Source organism: Camelina sativa, chromosome 11, assembly GCF_030686135.1.
Source record: "Camelina sativa cultivar CO46 ecotype springtype chromosome 11, ASM3068613v1".
Taxonomy (NCBI): Eukaryota; Viridiplantae; Streptophyta; class Magnoliopsida; order Brassicales; family Brassicaceae; genus Camelina; species Camelina sativa.
In genome coordinates, this window is record NC_141890.1 from 5,942,509 (window position 1) to 5,962,511 (window position 20,003).

General features: G+C 35.3%; 4 protein-coding genes and 1 non-coding gene across 5 annotated transcripts; 3 read left to right on the plus strand and 2 right to left on the minus strand.

The window, feature by feature from the left end:
• Nucleotides 1-917: 917 nt before the first annotated feature.
• Nucleotides 918-2,021, plus strand: LOC147933671 (uncharacterized). The gene is made up of 2 exons (XM_087472289.1): nucleotides 918-1,444; nucleotides 1,961-2,021. The coding sequence occupies exons 1-2, from the start codon at nucleotides 918-920 to the stop codon at nucleotides 2,019-2,021; spliced, it is 588 nt and encodes a 195-aa protein (XP_087328415.1).
• A 1,746-nt stretch (nucleotides 2,022-3,767) lies between these two features.
• On the plus strand, nucleotides 3,768-4,370 carry LOC104727690 (uncharacterized). The gene has a single exon (XM_010446773.2). It carries the CDS (start codon nucleotides 3,768-3,770, stop codon nucleotides 4,368-4,370), a length of 603 nt encoding a protein of 200 aa, XP_010445075.1.
• A 7,401-nt stretch (nucleotides 4,371-11,771) lies between these two features.
• On the minus strand, nucleotides 11,772-12,335 carry LOC147933672 (uncharacterized). Its single transcript, XM_087472290.1, has one exon. It carries the CDS (start codon nucleotides 12,333-12,335, stop codon nucleotides 11,772-11,774), a length of 564 nt encoding a protein of 187 aa, XP_087328416.1.
• Nucleotides 12,336-13,358: 1,023 nt separating this feature from the next.
• On the minus strand, nucleotides 13,359-13,440 carry TRNAS-GCU (transfer RNA serine (anticodon GCU)). Its single transcript has one exon. It is a non-coding gene; the product is annotated as a tRNA-Ser (tRNA).
• Nucleotides 13,441-15,877: 2,437 nt separating this feature from the next.
• LOC104721982 (AFP homolog 2) lies at nucleotides 15,878-18,637 on the plus strand. Its single transcript, XM_010440069.3, has 4 exons — nucleotides 15,878-16,157; nucleotides 16,598-16,673; nucleotides 16,949-17,932; nucleotides 18,010-18,637. The coding sequence occupies exons 3-4, from the start codon at nucleotides 17,038-17,040 to the stop codon at nucleotides 18,393-18,395; spliced, it is 1,281 nt and encodes a 426-aa protein (XP_010438371.1). The 5' UTR covers nucleotides 15,878-16,157; nucleotides 16,598-16,673; nucleotides 16,949-17,037; the 3' UTR covers nucleotides 18,396-18,637.
• Nucleotides 18,638-20,003: the final 1,366 nt, after the last annotated feature.

The following is a 20,003-nucleotide window of genomic DNA, read 5'->3' on the forward strand; positions in this document are numbered from 1 at the left end:
ATTGGTCTTCTCTGGTAGACTTGGACTTCACTGTTATTATCTCCAAAGGGTAACAACAAGATTTTCATATTTTGTTTTCTTAGTTTCATGCCTTGGATGATCTTGTTATGCTGAAGTACCACTCTTTGTCTCTTTTTTTTTGCTTGTGTGTGTTTCCTATGCGTTGTAAATTAACATTTGGCTGTTTGATCTTGTTGGGAACCAATCTCAAATTGATTGGTATAAACAAATACAACAGTGATATGCTTGGTAGGTTGCTTCAGAACTACATAACATTGTAGGCGATAGATACAACCAACAACTCTCTTTGCAATTTTCAGACTTGTGTTTGCAAATATTTTGCTCCGGAAGAGGCATCCATAATTAATGGTGCAGACCGAACTTTCCAGACTAAAAGGTAACTGTAGTAGCAAAACACTACTCATATAGATATCGTATCTTTGTCTAGTTTATATACTTTTTAGTGGTTGAAAAGCTATTAGTTCCTAGTGGCCCTCGGACTACTCCTATTGGACCTCAAAGAAGATGGAAAGACGAAGCAATAGGTGATTTCTGTAAAGGTTAAATGCCCAACTGGTTCAGAATTAAGATGATCCGATGGCTGCAAGCAGCAATAAGGGCCAGTTTTATGAGGTATTGAAAAATGTTAGCTTTGGACATGAATGTTAGCTTCGGATATAAATGTCCTCAGTTTTATGAGGTATTTAAAAAATGTTATGGGGTATTTAATATAAAATTATTAATAAGTAAATGAGTTGATATATACGAGAGATCTCCTAACATGAGTTGGCCAGATTTAATTAGTCAGCGGTTGTACGCCTAATCCCGAGTTAAAAAACAAGTGGAGAACCTCTATATAATATACACAAACTTCTATGATCATGCAGAAACTTAAAAGCTCTAATTGATTTCCAACTATGTCTATGGCCATAAAGTTCTTCACCCTCTTCTTCTTCCTTTTGGTTGAATCATCCACCGCAAAATATATCCAAGGTGAGTTTTTCGTTAAGGTCGGCGACGGTGGAAGACTCACACGTAGGAAACCACATGAATCAGGGGTCGATTATTTCCATATGCTTGTAAGGAAGACGGAAGATTTGCAACGTGAAGCAGACGAGAATTATCCGCTCTGGAAATCTACAAATTACTTGGAGCGATATTTGTTTCTTCTTAAAAAAGCTCAGGAATTTGTTGAGCTTTGGGACGAGCGGCGGAAGAGCCAAGTTTCGGGAAACCCATATCTACACCTTGTCTTGCGGAACAAGGTTCAAGGTGACTTGTGGCCTGTAATCTATGATTACTGTCGTCAATCTGAGGGCACAAATGTCTCGACGTACACGTACATGATGTATGATTTTTGTCGTCAATCCGAGGGTACAAATCTCCTCAAGTACATGACATATAGCCTCAGTCCAGAAGCTGCAAATGGTTTAGTTCCTCCAATGTTTAATTATTCTAGTCCCTGTTTCCGAGATAGGTTTTTCGTAGGTCTTTCGTTTTGGTTTGGAGGCTTATTTTATTTTCTTTTATTCTCTCTTTTAATTTTTTTTTCTTTTATTCATTGTTTCCAAAGTTTTTTGTAATGAGGAAGAGAAACGAAAAATACTATATTGGATGAATAATTTGTAAATTCATATAAAATTGTAAATTATGAAAATTAAATATACGAATTTTGAAATAACTCTTACTAATTATAATATGAATTGTAATTGTAGGTGTTAAACAAGAACATTTTTTTCCTTTGTAACAGAAAACAAGAAACAATTTTCATATGTATCAGAGATCTTTGTTAATTTTTTTTTTGAACAAACTAAAGATCTTTGTTAATATGATTTGGTCAAAGATAGTTTATATCTTTGTGATTGTAATTAGATTCTCTTAGTCTATAAAAGACTTGTAAGTCATTCTAAGCAATACATATAAATATTCTCTTATGATCTTTGATTCTTCATGGTATCAGAGCTGGTCGATCTTTGTTGATCGATTATGACCACGGTGATATACGATCAAAAAGTTTCTAAAAATTTTGACGATTCTCACTCCCACATGATAAAGTCAACGAGGTGGAAGACGAAGACGGTGGCACCAGCGTATCTCCACGACGGAGAACTCATGAGTCATTATCACTCAAGTTCAGTCCAGTGGTGCACTCAAGTTCAGCCTAATGGTGCCCAGATCCGATGATGAAAAGAAAACGACAGTGGAGTCCAAGAAGATGGACATGAAGAAGTATCGACGAACCCGACAAACAAGAACACGACTTGAAGGAATACTTGTGTCACACACAACTCTTGTGTTGTGACATCGACGAACCATTACGACAAGAAAAACCGAGATGACTCAACGGTGGAGTATAACCATATATGTAGAGCTGCATAATCGTACCAAGCTAGGGATCCAATACAAATTATTCAACAAAAAAAACGAAAAAAAATGATCCGTAATGCAAACTAATTAAGAGAACCAAACCACATACATTTCTCATCATATACTCTCACCGTCATAAATCCCCTTTATCTTGTAATTTTTTTTTCTTTATGTTATAATCACACTAAAAGATTAATAATGAGTTGATACGAGAGATCTCTTAACAATACTTGTAAATAAAAGGAATTAACAATGTACAGTAACACTACACAACTCATCAATAAGAAAATGTATTCTCTAAAGTCTTTTCGCCTTCCTCTCTTTCGAGCTTTTCTTCTACTTGTGATTACTTGTTCTTACCAGTCAAACTAGTATGGACATATATATGGCCTCAGTCCAGAAGCTGGCTTGGTTTAGTTCCTTCATTAGTTTGTTTCTAGTCTCTATTTCTGAAATATGTTTTTTTCGTCTTTTGTGTGTGTGTAGGCTTTTCGTTTTGGTTTTGAGGCTTATGTTATTTTAATTTAATCCATGCATGTTTCAAGATTTGTTGCGAGACAATATTCTAAAAAAGATAATATTCGAAATAAACAAAAATACTAAACTAATTGTGATCGGAGATCATATTTTTGTGGGTTCAACCGATGTAGTTTGGGTGCAATGTGATTCATTAAATTTTAGAATGGTAACATAAGTCAGATGTGATGTAGTTAATCCCATATTTTTGACAAAACGTTATAAAATAATTTATAATTGTGAACAAAATACTCAAAAGGACATTAGTTTTATACTATATTTTTTTAACTGATAGCGACATTTTCATTAAATTACACTATTTACCTTTCAAATATAATAGACACAAAGTTTTCCTGGTGCCTATTTTATATATATATATATATATATATATTTCGATTGTAATTCACTCGCTATCGAGGATTTTTATCCTTGTAAATTGTAATACATTCTAAAGAAAACTTTTGTCATGAAACTCATTTTTTTTTTAAAATAAGATTGGAAAAGAGAAGAAGCTATCAGAACCGCATTGAAATAATGCTGACAGAGAATTAACGAATTCTTTTTTAACGATATCTTCTGTTTTTCTTCTTGATTTACGTCTTGATTTTTAATCCTATTTATTTCACATTTGCAAGCAAATAGCATAATCTCGTTATCTTGTAAAAACTATTTTCTTTATGATTAAATTTAAATATATAATATTATAAATAAATAAATGAGTTGATATATACGAGAAATATCCTAACATGAGTTGGATTTAATTAGTTAGAAGTTGTAAACCCAATCCCAAGTGAAATAAAATAGAAAAAAAAAGTGGAGAAGCTCTATATATAATAGATACAAACTTCTATCATCATGCAGAAACTTAAGCTTGATATCCAACTATGTCTATGGCCATAAAGTTCTTCACCCTTTTCTTCTACTTCCATTTCGTTGAATCATCCACCGCAAAAAATATCCAGAGTGAGTTTTTCTATAAGGTCGGCGACGATGGAAGACTAACACTGAGGACACCACATGAATTATCAGGGAACGAATATGTCCATATGTTTGTAAGGAAGATGGAAGATTTGCAACGTGAAGCAGACGAGAAATACCCGCTCTGGAAATCTACAAATTACTTGGAGCGTTCTTTGTTTCTTCTGAAGAAAGCTCAGGAATTTGTTGAGCTTTGGGACGAGCGGCGGAAGAGCCAAATTGCGGGAAACCCATCTCTATACCTTGCCTTGCGCAACAAGGTTCAAGGTGACTTGTGGCCTGTACACTATGATTACTGTCGTCAATCTGAGGGCACAAATATCTTGACGTACATGATGTATGATTTTTGTCGTCAATCTGAGGGTGCAAATCTCCTCAAGTACATGACATATAGCCTCAGTCCAGAAGCTGCAAATGGTTTAGTTCCTCCAATGATTAATTACTCTAGTCCTTGTTTCCTAGTTAGGTTTTTTGTAGGTCTTTCGTTTTGGTTTAGAGGCTTATTTTAGTCTCTTTTATTTTTTATTTTTCTTTTATTCACTGTCTCCAAAGTTTTTTTTTTTGTAGTGAGGAAGGGACAATATTGTAACAACTAAAATATTGAAATAAACAAAAAAAATTGGAATACTCATCCTTATTACATAGCAAATATTACAAAATGATTTATTGATTCAGTTAGACAAAACAAAACAAAAAAAAAGTGCGGAATCTTTTAAGATGGACATCACCAAAATTTTAAAGAAATAGTTTAGCCGCCGCCAAAACCACCATTGAGGGTGTAATCGAGCGGTGAGGCGATCTCATGGATCACAATAGATTTTGATACGAATATCTCTGTATTTGTTACACGTATTCCCTCGAGCTCAAACGGTGAAGTTTTGGTGATCATAATGGAGGTTCCTGGAAGTAGAGTTGGGAGACGGGAGTGAACTGCCTTGGAAAGCATGTCAGTGAGGAGAAGTCGTTGTGGTACAAGGTGATATGCTGCAACGATTTTAGATGTCGGGGAGCGTGAGGGTTCTTTGGAGAAGGGAAGAAAGAGAGTCATCGGAAGTTGCTCCTTATCTGCTCCGATAAAAGCCCCTGGCCAGTCTTCAAATATGTTGATCTTGGGCGATGGGTAGAGGTCGGTTATAGGAGGGTTTTAGCTCGTTCCAAGATTCGTCCACATATTTACTTCCATCTCTCTGAAAACCGTAGCGGGAGGAGACCATCGGGGATCTCTAAACGTGGCAGTCATGGATTTGACAAAATCGAATGCGGCATCTTCCATCCTTCTTGAGGCTGCAGTGGTGGCGGACGCGGAGGCTTCGGTGACGGCGAGGACGCAGATGATGATGAGGAGGAGAAGAGCGTACGCCATCGGAGGGAGAAGAAAGAAAGAGAGAGAGAGAGAGAGAGAGAGAGAGAGAGAGTTTTCTTTTGATAGAGATTAAAATTCACAAAATCGAGTACGTGACTTGTTTCTGATAGCAAAGCTAAGTTTGATTCTTACTTTATTTATAGAGAGATTAAGACCTAGATCCTTCGCCTACAGCTGTTTGTTTACAAGAAATGACCGTTGCAGACTTGCAGCGTATACTCAGACCTCGATCCTTCTGGAGAGTTAATAGGTGTAAGAATCTGCTTGGCTCCGTACGGTCGTAGCCTACAGCTGTTTGTTTACAAGAGGTGACCGTTGCAGCGGATACTCAGACGTCGATCCTTCTGGAGAGTTAATAGGTGTAAGAATCAGCTTTGCTCCGTACGGTCGTGGGTCGTCGACTACAGCTGTTTGACCGTTGCAGCGGATACTCAAACTTATTGGGCTTCCTACCCTTAGTGATCCGGCCCATAGCTGGAGGCTTTTCGTCTCATAGTAGGTATATTTATGATACATAAACAACACCTTATTGGGCTTGAGCCCTGGGCCTACCCTTCATCATTAGTACACCACTTTGAAAAAGTGTAGTCTTGAATTATGGTGTTCTTGATGCCTTTCATAATAAAAGAACACATCCCATTTTAAAAACATGTGGCATCACATTCATTATTAACGCCAGCTATATTTTTAAAATTGATCACTTATGCTTGCCTTGTTTTGCAAGTGACTGAAGTCAGTATCATAGTAAACCATGCTTTCCAGTTTCCTTCTTGTTTTCAATGTTTTTGTTTCTCTTTTTGGTTGTTGGACTAGGTTCCTCTGACCAGAATTATCCATTTGTTATATATGCTCGTCGAGATTCTGTAAATGCCAGTCTTAACTTTTGCGTTTGGGAACTTTTGGTATATGGCAGGAACCGCGGCTTTGGAAGATGGGGATGCATTTTCTTACCTCTGTATTTGCTACTCTTATCTCCTCTGTTATTTTTTTTTTCCTGTTTCTGTAATTTTCTTTAATTCTTTATGTTAGATGTAATGATGGACCTTCCATCCTTTTCTTTTGCTTGGATCCATTCAAGTAAAAAATAAACACAATAAATTTCTTTAATTCTTTATGTTATTCTTATTTAGTGATTTATTTCCGATTTATCCTTTTTATTCAACTTAAGATTTTTTTTTTTTTTTTTTTGTTAAAAGGCATTCAAATTTAAAAGCATAGAACCAAATGTTTTACAGAGCTGAATCCCAATATTGGAAACCCAATGAGATAGATATTAGAATAAATATTAAACCAAACTAAAAAACCCCTTAGTTAGAATAGAACCAAACTTGAACCGAAGAGTTGAATCATAACCAATAAAACGGTTAGGCAGTAGTAACCAACTCGAACCATCCCACGCTGTCATCAATGATTGGGGATGAAAAAACACGATCGTGAGAGAGATAAGAGGAGAATCCAGTGTCGATTAGGGTTTGTCCTTTCTTTTAACGAGATCCTTCAAACCAGAGTTGTAGAATGTCGGAGGACAGGATGGAGTTAGAGTGACGGTAGCTGAGTGCTCTGTTTCGCACAAGAGAGTCAATCTGTTTAACAATAAGGTCGGCGGACTTGAAGCTGTTCCGATGAAGACGATGGTTCCTTTCCGTCCATATGTTGTAGATCGTAGCTTGCCAAGCCGTGAGAAGGAGTATCTTGACAACTCTAGAACCTTGGAATCTGGTGAGTTGCTGAAGACAGTCAGACCAAGAACGGACAGGGGAGAAGGAGCAGCGGTTGGCGATGAGGTTCCAGATGCTCCAGCTGAATGGACAGTCAAAGAAAAGGTGATCACGACTTTCCTCAGTCGATCCGCATAGCAGACAAGATGGATCTACTTGTAGACCCCAAGATCGAAGTCTATCCCTAGTTAGACATCTATTCAACACAAATAACCAGGTGAGGAATCTATGCTTTGGTATGCCTTTAGTGAACCAAACGATCCTATACCATGCCACCTTAGGTAGAGTTTCTTTTAGGGCAGTGTAGATGTTACCAGTAGTTCGACCATCTCGCAGTTGGTCATTAATCCACCAGATGTACTTATCCTCTTCGTCTGCTAGTTGTAAGGTAGTTAGCTCAATATGAAGATTGACCTGTTTTTCGGATCGTGCAGGTGGTACCCTCCATGTGCCATGACACCAGAGGTCTGCGATGGTTAATCTTAGCGGGATGCCCAAAGTTCCTTCATTGTGCAGGTAGGTTGACAGCCACCCTAGACTACACCAGTGATCGCTCCAAAACCTACAACTTCTTCCATTGCCAACCTTAATCTTTATCCAATGGAATACCTCTTCCCGAAGCTTTAAAAGTTTGTTCGTTAACCAGGAGAACTTGTTACTTGGCTTCCGGGTCCAAAAGTTACTAAGATCTCCAGAGAGAACAGCCGACTTGAACCACGCAACCCACACCGAGCCTGCCCTGAAGAATAAGAGCCAGATAAGTTTTATCATACGTGTTGTATTCCATTTCCGCAAGTCACGAATACCTAGTCTTCCCTCTGATTTCGCATTTGTGATAGTTTCCCAAGCCACTCGGGCTGAGTGATGACTCTCGGTAGTTCCTTTCCACAGGAAAGCACCAGTTAGAGAGTTTAATGTGTCAATACACTTCTTTGGCAAGAGTTAAATGTGTCAATACAATTAGAGAGTTCAATGTGTCAATACACCAGTTAGAGAGTTCCTTTCCTATATTCAGATATCTTATTGTCCTCAACTCCTCATATTTAGATATCCTATACATGAGAGAGTTAGGTCGTTTTTTCTAATAATCTTATACATAACGAAAACCTAACTTTGAACGAAAAAAAAAGCAAACACTAAAAATTGTTTGGAAAAACAAAACTTGCTCTAGAATATTCGATGTTTATCCTTTCATCATAATTAATTAGTTTTTAACATATTTAACAAATATATTTTGTTTAAACTTATATTTTATAATTTAAAGTCTTACAAATTTTAACTTTGCATAATTATTAATACAAACCGTAATAAAACGAACACATCCCAGTCTACATATTACAATTCTGTTTTTGTAGATAAACCATTTTTGCTTTTATGTCATAACCTATATTGTACCCTTGCAGAGCAGCAGCCCCAATTATGATTTCGTCATCTTCTTCAGGATTCTCATCAATCGCCAAACATAAAGTTCCCTGCTTAAGTAGTATGAATAAACTTCGAACATCCACACTCAATTCGGCTCCTCCCTCAAATATGAAACCAATATCGATATCCTCTGGTATTTTTGAAGCATCAATTGCGTAACATAGCAATGATTTTTGTGGAAGTGATTCTCCTCGAAGTGGTTCCACTCCTATAATATTTTTGACTTTATCCACGATATCTTTATACAAACCTTCTGACAAGTGAGATATAGTTGAGCCCGTGTCAAGATAGACTTGGAGTGGGTAGTCCAACGTTATCTTCTCTCCAACAAGAATGGACTCCAACTGAAACATGTAATGGCCACGGCTGATACTAATCATGGTGGGATTTCCTTGTATGTTTGCTCCATCCCCAAGTATCAAGTTGTGAGTAGAACCATGTTCTCGTATTCGACCAATGCAAAATGAGAACTTGGAGCCGAGCTTCTCTACAATGGAGAAATTTCCAAAGCCGAGGCCTAATATGCCTGTTCCTGTGTAGCTGTGACCCAAAGCTTGATCATTACATCCCATATATACGTCGTGTAACTCTTCAAACCTTCCATCTCTTGTCTGTATTAAAAACGTCTCCGTACTAAGGGTGCCTTGAATCGAATTCCCATCTGCATATCTTTGCTCGTAGCGGCATATCCCACTTGAATATAAATAATTAAATCTGGGATTAGAGTCAGACCCCGTTGTTTCACACTCGGCATCACGATATGTTGTTGAATCTTCTGGCCAATACCTTGGATATATGTGATTAAAGAATATTGGGCAGGGGTAACATTGATTCCATGATAAAGTGCTCCCTGTGTCGATGAGGAGAAACTGCCTTACAGCGGGAGAACCAATGTAAATTTCCGCTAAAAAAGCTAACCCTTGGTAAGCACGCGGTGATGTGAGGGGAGGGGTAAGAATTTTGGAATCAAAATATTGTGCTTTATTAATATGCACAAGAGGAAGATAGAGTGTTTTTGTTTTAGGTTCAGCATTTAACAAAAGGGGGAGGAAAGTGAAAACAAGAAAGATGATTGGGATTTTCATTTTGGAATGATCTTGGAGTGATTTAAGATGTGGTTTAAATAACATGTAATACTAACCTTTTATTCAAGAATGAGGTGATCAAGAAAGTGATCTAGAAGTGAGAAGAAGAAGTCTGTGACACCAATAAATTACTTCATAATTAAGTTAAATATAAGTTCACTTCATTTCATATGAAAGTTGGTTTGATAGTGAAAGAGCAGTGAAAGAGGTTAGTTAGGTCATGTGCATTGGTAGATTGTAAGATAGTTTCTCACAATAAAAAAAATAATAATATTTTTTTTTAAAGTGAGAATCGGTTATGAATGTATTATGTATGTGATGCTCTCACACATGTCACTTACTAAAGTTGCTATAATTTGTTATAGTAAATTAATTCTACAAAAACATAAAATCTGAATTAAACAGTTTATTTGTTGTTACTTTTTTTATAAATCATAAAATAAAATTAGCTATTTCACAAGTTCCATTATGCATAATTTTAAATTATATATTCATATTAATTTAAATTAGATATTCATATATAAATATTAGTATGATTAAACAAATTATGAGAGTTGAAAAATTGTTCATATCATGAAATTAACTATATTAGTATTGATAATTTTATTAATATGTTTTCTAACATTATTGATAATATGTTATATAGTATAAAATATAACTAATTTTATTAATATAGCACAAAACCCATTTTCTCATATAGATAAATAAAGCAATTGTAATATTGGTGTAGATTTTTCAAGTTACTCTGTAATTGTTTTGTTGCTGCTAACCATAATTGTTTCATCACATGACCCAGTTTGTCATGTAGATATGAAGAAACGCATCCTAAATGTGCGTAGGCCAAGCTATCAAATGAGGCACACGATCAAGGTGACAAGGTGCATGTGTGCATGTGTGTGTGTGTACACAGAAGAATTTGAAACAAGGGAAAGGAACATGAAAACAGGATCAAGCTGGAAGAGGATACAAAAGAGTGATCCAAAAGAGGCTTCATAAGACCGATTCTACGTGCAACTGAAAGCAGAGACAACTTCACAACTCAGAACTCAAATCCTAAAACTCTTAAAGCTTCAATTCAACCCGTAGAGTGTTAAATGCACTCACTATAGCCATTTTTTTAAATTTATTTCACTAAAGACAAATGTTCTGTTCCAAAGGTGTTCTTCTGATCAAAACACAACACACAACTCAGCAGCAAAATATTAAAAAAAAAAAAACGTAACCACATAGGATAACCTCAAACTTCTCTTTATCCGAGCTCTTACTTCTTAGCCACATCCATAGTTAGCCAATCCGGAAATGGAGTCAGATCAGGCTCTAACGCCGCTTCCTGGTCCTGGAGGTGACTTTTGTTGCAATTTAACGGTTTCCACATAGCTGGAGAAGTGAGTCGATTTGGTCTCAACAGTTTTGGTCTGAGTTTGATATATATATGTGGACTTCTTGACTGTGATTTATTTGAGTTGAAAGCGAGGGTAAATCGGTAGTAAAGTATCAGCTTGTCTTTCTCGAATGCCCAAGAGAAACAAAGGTACGACTTTCACTTCAGTACAAAGCTGACCTTTTTGTTTCTGACTTGTTGAGCTTTCTGTAGAATTTTGCGGTGCTTCCCAGCCTATCTCAGAGTCTCACCGATCTGCGGCTCTAGATGTGTTCTTACCAGTCTACAAAAAGGTTTGTGTATCTCTAAGAAAAAGCTTCACAATCGTGATTGCGGTGTTCCTTAATTAGTATTTGGTTTATGGTTTTACCACATTTTACTAATTCCTGGGACATTAGAGATTCTTGGAATTGATATTAAAGTGATGATGTTAAGCCTTTTGAGAATGTGGTTATCATTCCTAGTTGAGCTATAGGCTCAGCCCGTTTTTGTATTATATGCTACGCTGATAATATAACTGGACTGATACAGTTCTCCTAATGATACCAATGCTTAAAACTCTTGCAGCAGAGTTGCTATTCAAAGCCTTAAACCACAGTTAGGATTCAGAAAAAGTGAATAAACGATATGGTATTGTAGTATAGTGAGGAACAAAGATGACAGATAAAATTGTCAAAACTGTATATTTATGAATTATGATTATATCACAAGTGAATATACAATCAAGTCAACAACTTGTAATTTTCAGTAAGAATTACAAAGACAGAAAAGAAAAACAAAAGGGATGAATGAAACCTCTAACCTAGTCCTGGAAACCCTAATTTTGCCCACTACTTGTAAGTTCTCGCAGTCAAAAAGAATCACGTAAAAAGGTTTGAAAGAATGTTACCAAGACTTTGTTGGGTACAAGATCTTAGGTTCGATGCAACATAATGTGTCTACGTACGGTTTACCCAATACGCAACCGCTGAACACAAGACTGCAAAAGACGTAAGGATAATTGTCCAACCTTTCCAGTCAAAAGAATCCCGGTGGTCTCCGCCGTGTGATGTGAAATCAAAAGGTGCTTCAACTCGATGGATAGCCACCAAGGCATCCACATACACATCAGGTTCGACTACTTTGACGCCATCCAGACAAAATCCACTAGACGAGTTGACAACACGGATGGATTGACCAACTAGAAGTGTTGGAATCAACGAACCATCTTTCTTGGAGAGGAGGACGGCGAAATCCATCTTCTCCGGCACAACATGGTAAGCCGCCACTTTACGCCAATCTCCTCCGTGGTACACACTGGTTTCTGATATAGGAACGAAGAGGGTAGACGGTAACACTTCTCCTCGGAGTAGAGAATTCGTTGAGAGAAAGGCAGGTGACCATTCGGCGTAAGGGGTTTGAGCGAGAGTTTCAATCACATCGTGGGCTGTCTCCTCCACTGAGCGAGAGGTGACGCCGGCGATCAGAAAGATGGTCGCCGCAAGAACGTAAAAGCGAGACATGAGTTAAAGAGAGAGAGAGTTTCTTGTTTGCTACTTTGATTTTCTTGAAAATAGAAAGAGACTTGAAGTGACAATTAAATTAGCCTACACCGTTTGTTTAAGTCGTTCTTTTTATTACTAATTGCTTAATTTTACGAATTTTATTTCAAACTCAAAAATATACTCCTACATGAAAAATAGCATCGGGAATCACGAAAGCATTAGACTTTTCCGTCCAATCAGAGAAGTTATTCAAACATAAATTATTACTACTACGATAATACAGTAAGTACAATTTTAATTTTAAAACATCGGAACTCACCAAACAATTAAACTTCTCCGTTTCATCAAAGTTTTTCAGTCAATCATAAAGTTTTCCACTAATTTTTATTTCACAGTTTTTAAATGAAATAGTGCAACGCCACAACTTATCCCTACATGCATACATGATAGATATCATATCACTCAGACGTAAACCCGATTTTTCAGCAATTCTACTTTTACTGTCGAGGTAAATAAGTACAACTTTTATTTATCTTTTTCTCCTCCCCACAAACATTTATTTCTTTTTAAGCATAACGATTTGAAAAATGGATACACTAAACACTATGTTAATGCTTAGTCATTTCATTGTAGTTTTAGTTAAATTTAGGACTTGTTATATACTATTATTCTAATACATATTGCGTATAAAACGATGGCACTTCTTTAAAAATATAATATAAAGACAGTTATATAAATTTTGACGAAAAAAAAACAGTTATATAAATTATTAAATCAAATTCTAAAAATATGCATATAATAACATTCTTGCGTAGTTGCGTTGGTGCTTGCAAATTCTCTTCATCATGTATGTGTATATACAACATTTCATGCCTTGTATCAAATATCCAATTTTATTGTAAGTTTTAACAATGTAGATTGTAGTTTTTGGAGGGAAAAAACTGGAAAATATCAACCGGTTTTTTCCTTTTTAATGGACATATCTCAACAGCTTTAAGAAACGAAAAAAAAAAGTGAAAAATCGGAAATAAAAATGTAGTTCGTCGCCTGAGAGATTCGAACTCTCGCGGGGAAACCCCATGTACTTAGCAGGCACACGCCTTAACCACTCGGCCAAAGCGACTTTGATGTCTGTTGAACAATTATAATATATTAATATACTTCTAAACTTCGATATTTGAACATAATGATATATTATCCATATCCAACTAATTATTATGAAGAAAGTGGGGAGCTAGAAATATTCAATTTATAATAAGTGGCCAAGTTTATATTATATCTTTTACAAACGCATAAATATGTGTTTTTTTTTGTTTTTTCCTTACAAAAAAAACTTGTAAAAGCAACGAAAAATCATTTTGGTAGATGTGAATAGTTATGGACTTGTTTCGACTTTTAAAGAAATTTGGGCCCATTGTTTTTCCATTCATACATTTTTTGGTTGACATATACTCTCTCTCTCTCGGTCATAATCTCCAATTAATATGTACTAGAGATGAGAATCCGCGCAACGCGCGGGGTTATATGCTAATCATGCTTGCCTTAAATTTTATGTTGAGTTAATGATATATCATTAATTAAAAAACCTACGTATATATTTTATAAAATTATTTTAATAAACATGTTTTTTTTTCTGGACCTAGTACATGTGTTTAGCCGACACCAATGCTAATGTATCTTTTTATGTATTTTTTGTTTTGTTTTTCCTTTTATGTTTTTTATTATATGTAAGAGTGTGCTAGCACCCAAGCACATAGTTCCATTATTTTCTCTGAATTTTTTTGTAACAGAGGGTCCAAATTTTCAGATTTTTAAATTATAAAATAAAAAGTTGTTATTTATTTACGTTAGTACAGGGTTTAAAAGTTTTTTGAGCCGGTCCTGTTGATGTGTATAACAAATTTGGGGTTATAAAATATATTTGAGATTATATGTTCCGGTGAAGGTGATATTTACGCGTGTTTTGTATTGTTTTTTACTGTGCAATTATATTTGTCTGATTTACCATTTGGTTAAAATGGACCTTAACAGGCAATTGTCTAAAGCTTTTTATTTCACTTGATGGACCTATTTGTTTTTAGTATTGGGGTTTTTTTTGCTTATTATGTTTTTTTTTTTCTTTTTTGTTCTCAATTGACCGTGTTGTGTAATTATTTTCTTCTTCTTCCTTTTAAAAACATGAAGTTAGCAAAAATGTTGAAAAAGCCTCAACTTTACTTATGGTGAATTAAATTGTCAATTTTTATTATTTTCAGTTAAATTGCAAATTTTTATTGACTTTGCCAAATAAGATACACAATTAAGTTAATTGACAGATATATTTTACAGGGCTAAGTCAGCGTTTGAAAGTACACATTTTTGTTGTTTTTTCAAAGTCAATCCATATAATTTTATTAACAAGTACTGTTAGTTATTGTAAAAACACCAAAATAAAATTTATACTTTATAAGTGCATTGATATTACAAAACAAAGAAATTTACTATGGGGTAAATTTTGCAAATATAACATATTACATATAATATTCTAATATTTATATTAACTATCTAAATAAACTGATTATATTAGTATACTAACCTATTTAAATGATTTATGAAAACGAATAGACCTGTGGTGTACCACCAGATAAATTCTAGTATTAAGACAAAAAAAGAAACAAAAAAGGATATGGTGATTCAAAACTGCCAACCTATTGGATGAGTCAATCAATACTTAACCAACCAATACGTATGTAACACAAACACATATATATATATATATTTTTTTTTCGCTAGTCTCTTATTTGGACTTTCCCCTTCTCCATCACGATCAATAGAACCGTGTACAGTAAAAATTTCTTTTAATTTAGGAGAGAGTGGTTGATTGTTTGATTGGTGATGCTTCTGGTAAGTCTTGGGAAGACTGTTCATTGAGTCTATTTTGGTTTGGCTTGCTGGTGGAAGCTAAGTCAGTTTCTGGTAAATTCTTCCGTTAGTAGGTTGTTTGGTAGATTAGATTGTTGTTCTTTTTATTTTGATGCTCGTTGATAGTGTATTATTCTATGTGTTCTTGTGAAGAGTTTTGTTTCTTTTTGTTTGGTTTATCTTTTTGTTAAGTTGCTTTCTATGAATCTAAAAGATTAAACTGTGTTGGTTTCAAATTTTAGTATTTCAGTTTTACCATTTTATTTTCTTTTCCTGTATATTTCGAAGTTTTTTTACTGGTTTTGATGTTTGGGGCTGATGGTTTATCTTAGAATCATGTAGATTAAAATTTCTGATAGTGATATTTCTATGTTTTTTATATTTATTTTGTCACCAAAATATATACGTTCTGGAAAATTAAATAAAATAAGAGTGGGCTTATAAAACTGGATAAAACCCAAATAATTTGAATTTCAAATTGGATACAAAGCCCACAAAATTTGTAGAAAATTATGCTGACGTATAGCTTAGAATCAGAGAAACTCTCTAATTATATATATATAGATTTTAAAATAAATAAATCCATACAACTATATAAAACAAATTAATAATAACTACAAATGTATATAATTATGTCATTAGTATATGGTGGTTATAGTGTGTATGTAGCTAAAATAGGCACAAGATACACATGCGACTAAATAAATAGAAACAAAATTATAATAATAGTAATAAAAAAAAAAAAAATTATGAAAGGAAATGGTCCGTACTAAAAAAAAAAAAAAAACTCTAGTCCCCTCTGAACCCGAAGAGAAGCGGACCCTCAAATCGCTGCTGCTGCAAACTCTCCAGGAGCCACGCCGCGGAGCTCTAGGGTTTTTTTTTTTTTTTAAATTCTCTGATCATCATCTCTTTCCCTTATTTTTAATTGTTGTTCAGGTATCAATCATCATCCATCTTCTTCTCTCTCTCTTAATTGTGATTGTGTGATTGGAAATTAAAAATCTTTGATTTTAAGCTGATTTGGCACTATTGCTTCATTTGAATTCGCGTCTAGGGCCTATTTGATTTCAATCTTCTATAGAGTTTATGGATATCTCTTAAGTGATTTTCTTGATTTAAGATTACTGAATTTGTTTTTTTTTTTTTTTTTTTTTTTTTTTTTTTGTGTTTCTATAGCTGACAGATCTTGCATAGATCTCTTATACTGTCTCTCCGGTTCTTCTGGGTTTTGATTTTTTTTTATTTTATTTTTAAGTTTTAGCTGAGATAGGAGGAGTGTGATGACTGATGAATGGTTTGTTTCCATTTTTAGTTTATACTTCAAAATGGAAATAATTTTTGAAGCCTAAATGGTTCTTTTTTTTTTGTTGTCACAGAACCCACAAGGTATTGCTGTTAAGGAAGTGACAAGGAGGTTCTGAGACTGTTTCTTTCAATGGTTTTGTTTCTAAGGTACATTTACGAGTCCCCATGTTTCTCAAACTAGTTGTTCTGGTAGCCTTTGAGATATACATATGTTAGGATTGAATTTGGCGAGATTGTGCCCGTTTGTTACTCTGTGTTGCTACTTGCTAGTTGAGTAGATGTGATTACCACCATAAAAGTCAGTACAAGTTTACTTCCACAGCCATCTATGATTCTCAAAGTTGCTAACTTTAGTTCTTCTATTTAGAATCCGATTTGGTAGCTTTGGATAACGATTCTGTTTGTGATGTTATATTTCTCAGATGATAATCAAGATTGTTGAGGATATCCTAAAGATCCATTGAGCTGCTCAGAATTGCTTTTAAAGTTTGACAAAAAAAAAAAAAAAAGAATGGAGGATGATAATGGGCTCGAGCTCAGCTTAGGTCTTTCTTGTGGAGGATCATCAGGAAAAGCTAAGGGTAACAACAATACTAATAATGCTGGAAGCTCCTCGGAGACTCACAGGGCAGAAGGAGGCGATCGGAGTGCTAAAGTGATTGATGACTTCAAGAACTTCCTCCATCCGACTTCTCAAAGACCAGCAGAGCCGAGTTCTGGTTCTCAGAGAAGCGATTCGGGTCAACAGCCTCAGCAGAATTTCTTCAACGACCTCTCCAAAGCTCCTACCACTGACGCTGAAGCTTCCACGAAATCTTTGTGGGTGGATGACGAGACACGGAAAGAAGCAGGAAACAAAAGAAAGTTCGGGTTCCCGGGGATGAATGATGAAAAGAAGAAAGACAAGGACTCGTCACATGTTGATATGCATGAGAAGAAGACAAAAGCTTCCCATGTTTCAACCGCGACAGATGAAGGATCAACAGCTGAAAACGAAGATGTAGCAGAATCTGAAGTTGGCGGCGGTTCTTCTTCCAACCACGCAAAGGAAGTGGTACGTCCTCCTACTGAGACAAACGTTGTGGACAACGTAATTGGTCAAAGGAGGAGCAGCCATGGCGGATCTGGCACCGAAGAGTTTACAATTCGCAGCATGAGTTACACTGTACCTTTCACGGTTCATCCTCAAAATGTCGTCACTAGTATGCCTTACTCTTTACCGGCAAAAGAGTCTGGACAACATGCAGCAGCCACAAGTGTATTGCAACCAAATGCTAATGCTGGAAATATCCCAATTATGTTCGGATACTCACCGGTCCAGCTCCCTATGCTGGATAAGGATGGTTCAGGCGGGATTGTCGCGCTCTCTCAGTCCCCATTCGCCGGAAGAGGTCCATCAAGCTCGGGTGAGTAAACCTTATCCTTAAAAAGGGCACTAAATCATTACTGCTTAAATAATAACTTCTTTTTGTCTCCCAAAAAGCTACTGCCAAAGGCGTGGGAAAACAGCCTGTAGCAGAAGAAGGTTCATCTGAAGATGCATCAGAACGGCCAACAGGAGATAATAACAACAACAATGCTGCTTTCTCTTTCGACTTTTCAGCTATAAAACCCGGGATGGCAGCGGATGTGAAGTTTGGAGGATCTGGTGCACGTCCTAACCTACCGTGGGTTTCAACCACCGGTTCAGGCCCACATGGCCGGACAATCTCTGGGGTCACATACAGGTACAATGCAAACCAGATCAAAATCGTATGCGCCTGCCATGGCTCGCACATGTCGCCAGAGGAGTTTGTCCGGCACGCAAGCGAGGAGTATGTTAGCCCTGAATCATCCGTGGGAATGACTGCCGCGTCAGCTCACACCTGAAAAGATGTCTGAAATCTTGTAAACGTAAGGAAGGGTTTGTAATGAGTAATCTTTTTGGAATATACACTTATTTATGCTTACTCTCTCGCTCGGATCAAACCTCTCAAGCCAAATTTTTTATTGGAGCTTTCTGCTTATGTTGTTGTAATCTTTCTTTGTTCTTCATCTCAACCTTGTGTAAGCCTCTTCCTTTTTGTTTTTTGGTTTAAAGGAAATTATATATATCCACAACATTGTCGTTATGATTTATTCTTTTTGAAGAACAATATTTTTATCACTTTTAGTTAATAAAGTGATCATGTTGCGGTTAAATTCTATGTCAATGCTCAATCATAAACCCGAAATACTAATTAGTTTATTCATTGAAACAAATCTAAGATTATTGGTTTGTGAAAATAATTGAAAGACTAAAATAGTAAAGCATGAAAGCCATCACTCAATCATGAAAAATGCAACTTTGACTTTTCTTTCTCCCCCCCCCCATGGCTATTTGACTATTTCGTGAAGCTGGTGGTTGACTTTTCTCTTATTCATCCGAGCGAATGCAGCAATTATATTCATACTTCATTACCATTTTGATCTATCACAATTCATTAAACATTTATATTGGTTGTCACTAGTTAAGTATACTTAGTAGCAGTGCCGGCTCGACATTTTTTAATGCCCGACGCAAATTAATAAATTATGCCCTAATTTTTTTTTTTGCCACTGACAAACAATATTATTGAAAAAAACCAACCGTATGAATTTATTATCTGTGAAACGATAAAACGAATGGCTAATGATAATTTGATTAATCAAAAAAAGTTTCAGTTTTTACTCAAAGTCCTGCCTTTAAGATACCTTTCTCCTTAACACTTTGATTTTGTTTTTTCAAAGTAAACAAAGTTTTCAATGGAAATTGTTTAGGGTTTTATTAAAAATTTAAAATTTTACTAAACAAAAGTGTTAACAAGATATTAAACTTCACATTTTATTAAATTAAAGACTTAAATCCCACAAAATATGGTGAAAACTGAAAAGAAAGCCCAACAAAAATAATTTATATGAAAAGCTTAGATTTCTTTTTTAAATTTAAAAGACTTGTGAAGAAAAAATAAAAAAGCATAAAACACCTTAAAATTTTTTTCAAAAAAATATGCCCTTCAATTACTATGCCCTAATCGATGGCTTCATTAGATTGTGCCATGGGCCGGGCCTGCTTAGTAGAATAATTCCCGTCACGAAACCATACTAAGGGAGTTGCATGACTTCTATTAGTTTTTTGAAGAAACAATGTATGTAGTGCTTCTTGGACCATGGTTGAATGATTTATCAAGAAGTTGGAAAACCATGGACCATGGTTCGAATCTCTTCTTATTGCTACTTGTTTCAATCAAACCATAATTACACGAACGAACGATCTAGAAAAATATATAATAATATTTGATATTAGTTTTCTGAAACATTTAAGATGAAAGATTGTTTTCTTCTTTCTAGATAGCAAAATATAAATCGTATAACAAAAATACAATGAACCGAATTGAAAAGAGATTTGGTTTTATTGTGTACCTTAATTTATTTTTATTGTTGGTAGACCAAAAAAAAAATAATACTAGTCAAAATATG